General features: G+C 34.5%; 1 protein-coding gene across 1 annotated transcript; it reads right to left on the bottom strand.

The window, feature by feature from the left end:
* Positions 1 to 3,005: 3,005 nt before the first annotated feature.
* LOC131028499 (ethylene-responsive transcription factor 1B) lies at positions 3,006 to 5,641 on the bottom strand. Its single transcript, XM_057958780.2, has one exon. The coding sequence runs from the start codon at positions 4,305 to 4,307 to the stop codon at positions 3,306 to 3,308; it is 1,002 nt and encodes a 333-aa protein (XP_057814763.2). The 5' UTR covers positions 4,308 to 5,641; the 3' UTR covers positions 3,006 to 3,305.
* Between the last annotated feature and the right edge of the window lie 2,532 nt (positions 5,642 to 8,173).

The raw sequence follows: 8,173 nt of genomic DNA, 5'->3' as shown, positions 1-8,173 counted from the left end.
AAAACAATCTTGGAATTACCAATGGTAGAGAAAAAAGAATTAATAGTTGTGCTCTCAATGCTATAACATTCAACCAAATAAAACTCAATTAATGGCCAATTAGTCATTGTGTGTATGCACACTATAGGTTTAACTATATTTGTACATATATAGAAGTACACATATACACAAGTGTAAGTGCATATTGCATATACATGCATAGATGCACATATGTATTATCTATATACGAGTATATATAGTTATTTGGGCCTATATAATGTCCACACAAGTGCATTAGATGATTTTACATTGTCCAGAATTGCATATTTAACTATTTATGAATATATATGTTATTAGTTGGTATTAGGGAAACTATATTATATGCTCACTATAAACATAAACTATAACTTAAAGGAAGTGATTACTTGATCTCATTGAGTTGAGATTAATTTTAACCTAGTTATAATGGCTAGCTTATCAACATTTTGAACCCCCTTAGTTCTTTCTTTTCTTTCTAGAGTTTAAATAGATAAATGGTGACTATACAAGTGCTTATGGTAGAATTTCAAGTGTTCCCGTTTGAATAATGCGCCATCATCAGATGATATGACATGACTACCAAAAATATAGACATTTGGGTTTAAGGAATGGATTTCAAGTATGCAAATCAGTTTGTATTCACAAGTTTCTTCTTGCTATAAAAAAAAAAAAAATCTACATGATATCTTTCCTTTTATCCATTTTATAGTTGAAGCAAGAGCAAAATAATGATTCATACTTGGAAAAAAGAACAATTTGTAGAACTAGGCCAAATAGATGTACAAAGATGTCTCTAGACTTCCATAACCTCATGCCAATTTTTAGACAATGAAATAAGATAAATAATTTATTGGTCATGGAATTTTATGGTCACATGTGATAGAGGGTTCAAGGAGCGAAGCACCAAGTAAAGCAATTTCTCATGACAATAAATTCAACACATTCCCCAAATTTATTGATCCATGGTCCACAACAATCCTTAAAAATAGGTAAGGATGGCACATAAGAAATTTTATTTCATAATAATACTAAGCCATAAAAAATAAATTTATGACTTCAATAGGTAGTGACAACACGAATGAAGAAATTTCAGAGATAAAATAAACAATTTTTTTGCTAGAAAACTCAATTAAGGGTGAAAGATTGAAGTTTGTTTTATTTGCACCATTCCTTATCAAAGAGAGAAATGTTTATATGTTTATGTGTTGGTGTTGAAACTTAGGAAGTCTATGACAAGCTAAGTGAATCTATGACTAGTAACAATACACATAGCTAACTTGGATTCTCTCTCTCACCCTACTCAATAGTATGAATTAGGTATCATGTCTAGACCCTCTTCATAAGTTCCCTATGTGGTCAAATTTTGGTAACTTTTGTAATTTACAAACTTTTTTCTTTGATCACACTTTGGAGAAGACGGAGGGAAACTAACAAAAAATAATGTTCAACATTGTAAGTTGAATAAAAATTTCTAAATATAATAAAAAACTACATAAATATTAGATGAATATTAATACATCGCACATTTGGATACAATTCCATACAAACCTAAAGTTACATACAACTACATGATTGTGCAAGGGTGATTCATGCATATCACCCTCAAATAGCTAGATGCTTCTTTTGTATGATACTCTATGTACCAAGGAGATTGTCAACAACTATCTTGTCACACTCATAGGGCAACAAATTTGTAGTTGGTTTGTTTTGGAATTCCAAAACATAATCACATTATTTACAGCATTAATATCTACTATTTAAAATGTGATTCAAACTTAGATTATATCTATGCTTAATATTAAATATAACTCATAATTAATATGATTAACCACCTTATTCATAAATAAGCATAGTAATTAAAGTATGCATATAAAATTTACACACATATATAAATGATTATATCATGATGCAAAATTAAATCTTATTTTTGAACACTTGAGATAATTTCAATCCATTTTTATAGTACAAGTGTAAATCTTCATTCATTTTTAACAAGCATGTATGTCATCTTTGTCTCCTCATCTTCATTTTGTATTAAGTTTTATGGTGGTCATAATATTGTGAAGGATCGTTATTAGTTTTCTACTTACATTCCTTCAACGATATTAAAATCTATCAAATTCATATTTAATTAGAATTGACTGTAATATATTATTATTGAATTATAATTAGTATTTATATGAATACAATCTTATTAATTATACCTATAGTCTTTATATTTATTTGATTTGTATTGTTCTTGACAACTTCTCATTCTATGTAACTTATTACTCTGTATATTATAAAAAGAAAAAAATAACCTTTCAAAATAATCTTTCCTTCAAGTAAAAGAATGCAAAATTAACTTGAAGAATGCATACTATACTTTGATAAATGTCTTAACTTTATATATTCTAAATCTTTATATTCCTTTCACTAATAAGATTTAAAATTATGTCAAATTCAAAAAATGAGAGTTGCTTTAATTGCTCCTTAGAACTCTTCAAAACAAACACATCATCTCTAAAAAAACATATAAACAACATATTTAAATCTCACGCACATAGTCTTCTACTACAGTGCCTTCAACTATATTGGAATCTATTATATGAATACAATCTTATTGATTATCTCTATATAGTCTTTACATTTCTTTGATTTGTAGTCTTTATGACTACTTCTCATTCTATGCAACTTATTACTCCTCATAATAATTCTTTCTTGAATAAAACATATACAAAAATAACTTGAAGAATGCATACTATATTTTGATAATTATCTTAACCTTGTAAATTCTAAATCTTCTCATTCCTTCAACTAAATAAAATTTAAAATTATTTTAAATTCGAAAAATGTGAGATGCTTTAATTGTACAGAACCCTTCTGAACAAATACTTCAACTCTAAAAGAATATAAACATTACATTTGATGTAAAAAATCTCAGATAATTGCAATCCAGAAACAACCACCATCATATTTGAATGGGAGAACCCTTTTAAATCCTCAAATATTAAAGCCAATTCATCATATTCGATAAGAAAATTATTCAAATCCAAACAATATACTTATAAATATTAATATCCATTTAAATAGGTCTTTAAATATACATCTCTGACAAATGAAAAAATTCACCAAAAACAAATGTCAGAGAAGTTAACTCATGAAACATTGAATTTTTTTCTAAAACTGGCAAATTCTGGGTTTCATGACCTTCTGGTTGCTCTGTCCACATGACTTAAAACAACACATGTATTAGTATGACAGCATTATCTGTCAGTAGAATGGGCAAATAGTAAATTGATAGAATACTAATTTAAGTTATCCAGATTGTCAGAGGACTGCTGGGTTGACAGAAGCAAATCCTCCAACAGATTATCACCCAAGTCTTCAACTTCCACAACCAATTTGTCATTCTCCTTGCTTTCCTCCAATGGCTGTGAAACTGTGCCCAATTCAGGTGATGAAGAAACATCTTTTCCTGTATCAAACGGCAGCCTCACATTATCACCAGTAGAAGTAGGTGAAGAAGAAGAAGTGGAAGTGACAGAATGAGAAGACGAGGAAGGAGAAGTACAGGCAGCTTCAAGATTGGAGATGTTAGCAGTTCGACTCCCAGCAAGGGACCTCCACATGGTTTCAACAGGAAAGTTGAGGAGAGCTCGGGGGCCTCTCATGTTGAAGGCTGCTCTGTCATAAGCCATGGCTGCTTCTTCTGCAGTGTCAAATGTCCCCAGCCAAACCCGCACTCCATGCCTGTTGGAATCTCTGATTTCTGCAGCATATTTCCCCCATGGCCGCTTTCTCACCCCTCTGTAATGTCTCTCCGCATTTCTTTTCTCCTTGTCATCACCTACACTGGGAACGGCAAAAGTATTTGATGCTGATGAAGTTTCAGGCCTAATTTTATTTTCCTCTTCGTGGGGTTCCCACCCTTTGTGGGCAGCTTCCTTCAAAACTCCATACAAAACCATGTCCTCTGAATCGTTCTCATTCAGGGGCAATTCTGTTGAGAGGCCCTGGGTAAGAGAAGGTGGGGTTCTGCACACAGAATCCAAATTGCCCCATACATTCTTTGAACCTTCACCAGGCCTTGCTGTTGACAGGGGAGATAAATGCAGGAGTTCAGAACTATTGGAGCTAGCCCCTGGTTCTATGGACTGGATTGCCTGGTTAGAACTGGTTTCTCCTTGGTTTGTAGTACTACTGGTACCAGGACCTGGGGCTAAGTAATCTAGGGCTATGCTCTCTTCATCTTTGTCTCCCAGCCAGATTTCAAGGGCACTGTGAAGTGGGCTGTTGCTGCCTGACATTGAGGACTAGCTCACCACCAACACTAGTTCCAACTTGCAGATTGAAAGGCCTAAAATAAGAGCAATAAGAGCTCAGACATAAAATATTTCTATTTTGTGGTGACTGAGTACCACTGCATCATGCAATGTGACTGTAAATGTTTATAGGCCGACTCTGTGAGCAAATCTGTTTTGCAACTCTGGTCTGATATAGACAGACTGCCATTGCATTATGGAATGGATCCCCTATGATCAGATTCATGCTAATTGCACCAGGGTTTCTATGCTTGCCATCTTTCAAGAGCCAAGACTTGAAAAAACTGATTCTGGCTTTTGACTTGGGTTGTCTACTAGCAGTTTCTATTCTCTACTTTCTTTGAAGTGAGAAGAAGATTGGGAACAATAGGGAGGTTCTGGTCAGAATTCACAGTAGGAGGAGGATCAAGCATAAGCTTAAAAATAGCAGTTTTGACTCAATCTTAAATTTTATCTTCTTTTTCTATTTAACATTCTAATGATGATGGATGTGTGATCTAAAACATTGATGTTAAAAAATAGAAAGTGGGACTCAATCTTAAACTTCACCTCCTTGAACTTTCTAACATTTCATGATGGATCATGGACTGTGATCCAAAATATTGATGCTACAAAATACTAATTGATACTCAATCTTAAATTCCATCTCCTTGAGATCTCTAACATTCTGATGATGATGGATCATGGAGTGCAATCCAAAACACTGATGCTAGAAAATAGTATTTGGGACTCAACCTTAAACTTCACCTCTTTGAACTCTCTAGCATTATTAGCATTCTGATTACGATGGATCATGCAGCTTGATCCAAAATATTGATGCTAAAAAACTTTCACACAATTGAATCCAGAAACAGCAGCCACAACCTCATGATTTATGAAAATCTGATAAACATTAATTCACCTCCCTCCTCAATCCCAGCCTCATGCTTGATGATAAGGTCCTTCACACTTCTTTATGTTCTGATCGTGTAGATATAGCTAAAAAAATCTTTTTATTCTCTTCAGACTGCAAGATTAGAAGTAGGAAATTTCTATAAAAAATAACAATAGGAAGACCAAGCAATAAAAAACTTGTGAAGTCAAAACTTCAGCCGGCCTTCCTTTACTCCTCTTTCATCAGACGTCTCTGCAATCTTTTGGTCTCAAGGCCTATGTAAAACTATTTTGCTACTTCCTGCTTTTCTAATGGCTACTTTCTGTTTTTCTAATGATAAATCAATGATTCAAAAATATTTACACTGAAATCAGGCTGGGAAAACCTACCCATTAGGCCAACCCTCTACCAACCCAACAATCAGATATTGAAAAAGAATTTCCAGGAGTTCTCAGGAAGCAGAAATGACTATTTATGAAAAAAAACAGGTTATAAAGCCCGGTAAGTGCCAGCAAGGATCGAACGTCGCCACAACAAGGGCCAACATCCTCCACATCAGCTCCTACAACTGTCAACCTGTCATTAGCCCACGTGCTGGTGGCTGAGCACACGTGTATCACCTACGGGTCGCTTTGCATGCGTATGGCATACGTCATGGATGGGACGTCATGCAAAGAATCCTCCTCAATTTCTATTTGATAGTTCGTTAGTGTTCAACGTTGTGGGGCGCACGAGTACTAGAAAGGGTGGATGAAGTCGTAGATTAGGCTTTTTGGCACCTTGCTAGGGCTATTTTATTTTAGACTAGATTCACTTGCGTCTTGGGTTAGTACTCTTCTGAAATGTAGGGTTTTGACTCAAGTCAAAACCTTGTCAACGTCAAGCGCCAAAAGGTTAGAAATGGGAGATGAATCTAATGCAAACTTACACATCCAATGTGCTGTACTAGCATTCATTAAATGGCCCATCTTCTCCTCAACTGTTGGACTGATCCTACACCATACGATTTAGGGCAAGGTGAACCATTGAGAAATATTACTAATAGATTATCCAATAGTTTCCATCTTTTTAAAGTCTCCTTTCGGCAGTTTTGTCAAATGACAATGACTCAAGAGATTACTCAATCACCACATAATAAAAAAAAAGTAGCAGCCCATGAGAAGAATACTTACGTGAGGATGTTGTCAACAAATTATATTATAACATAATGTTGAAAAGGCTTATCAAACATGCGAGTTTTTAAAACTAAGAAATAGAGCCTTTCTCTAATTATTGATATTCGCCCTCCCATTTTAAAAGCAGGAATAGGAGTAAGGGTGGGTTTGTGTGAAACATATTGGATTGTATCCCCACACCATGAGACATGTTAGAATTAGGGAATTCACCTTTTGGGTTGTTGGAATGTCAATTATATTCACCTAAGAAGTGACATGAGAGAGGGAGTAATGAACCCAAATTCCACTTATCTACAAAAGTAGAGACCCTTTAAATCATCTGTCATTCCCAATTTCAATTTATTTATTACTGAATTTCTCAAGCCCAAATTAGATATGTTTCATAAAGTGGGATTTTTTTTAAACTTGAAAATATTATATATTATATTTAAGTATTTTGAAAAAAAGTGTTTCTAAGTAATAGGAATATCAGAAAAGGTATTTGAGATTACTTTAGAGCATGCTGGTAAAGTATTTGTATTAAGTATTTTCATGAGTATGATGGAAAATGAAAGTACTAATTATAATGCAAATTTGAAAAGCTTAGGTAAATGGAGGGTGCAATTAAGGATTGTCCTATCATGTATCTTTAATTCAACCACTCAAAATTAATGCAAAAAAAAGTCAAAGTCAACACAATTTATGGTATGGATTAAAGGATGGTCTAATCATGTAGTCTTAACACAACCACTCACAATCACTACACAATAGAATTCAAAGTCAACACAATTTATGGTTCTATGAGTATCACAGAGAATGCATTTAGTAAATTTGGAGAGCCAATACAGTCACAAATGGATGGCCCCATTATGACTTGTCCAAACATGCGACCTTAACATAATCACTCATTATCAAGGGACAATGAAACTCAAAATCAATGTAATTTCATGATTTATATCAAAATAATATGCATGTACATATAATACATATAAGTATGGGTATATACATACACACATACATACATGTTGTAGTGTAGTAAACTATATCACTTTACAATTTCACACTATATTTGGGACCTACTTCAATGTGCTTTTTCGTTGAGCATTTTGAGTCTATTTAGGTCCTATCTTACATTAAATATTAATTATTAATCCTACAATTTAATTGTCATCAAATGCTTAAATTAGGACTAGATATAACATCAAAAATCCCGACACTCATGACTCCCTTTTGAAGGCCCTATTTGGTGGGACCAGGGTGCCCTCCAACCGTGTCCCACCAAAATTTCTTGAGATTGTTGCCATTGCTAGTGTCAACCTTCACAATTTGAATTATGGTCTCGATTTTTATACTTGACTATTTTATGTCAGCCTAAACTCCAAAATACCTTATGAACCCTATATAATGCATCTCTTTTATCACTCATAAGGTGAAGAAGTACTAAGAAGAGGAAATCGATTAGAAAATAAGAGGTGGAAAACAATATAAGTGTAGCGTCCTAAAATTGCGACACTTGCAATTTCGACTGCATTTCGGTCTTCACGATGGCGACGCAACACGGAACCTGAATGGAGACCCTGAAACCTGATTATGACATTGAAAACTACATTTTCTTGCACCCTGGCCTGAACCTCCTTTGCACCCTACTGTCCCGGGAGGTGGGACCAGGGCGCCCCCCAGGACCATGGCGCCCAGCGCCCTGGTCCCTGGGTCCTATTTTGGGCCCGGTCTCTTTTGGACTTCGGGTCTTTATGTTTGCAAATTGGAAAATTATCTTTCCTGGTCGGCCTAAGGTCGGGAAAATCAGTCTATCAGCCCTAAAT

Source organism: Cryptomeria japonica, chromosome 8 (assembly GCF_030272615.1).
Source record: "Cryptomeria japonica chromosome 8, Sugi_1.0, whole genome shotgun sequence".
Lineage (NCBI taxonomy): Eukaryota > Viridiplantae > Streptophyta > Pinopsida > Cupressales > Cupressaceae > Cryptomeria > Cryptomeria japonica.
This window is presented reverse-complemented; position numbering and strand designations above follow the sequence as displayed.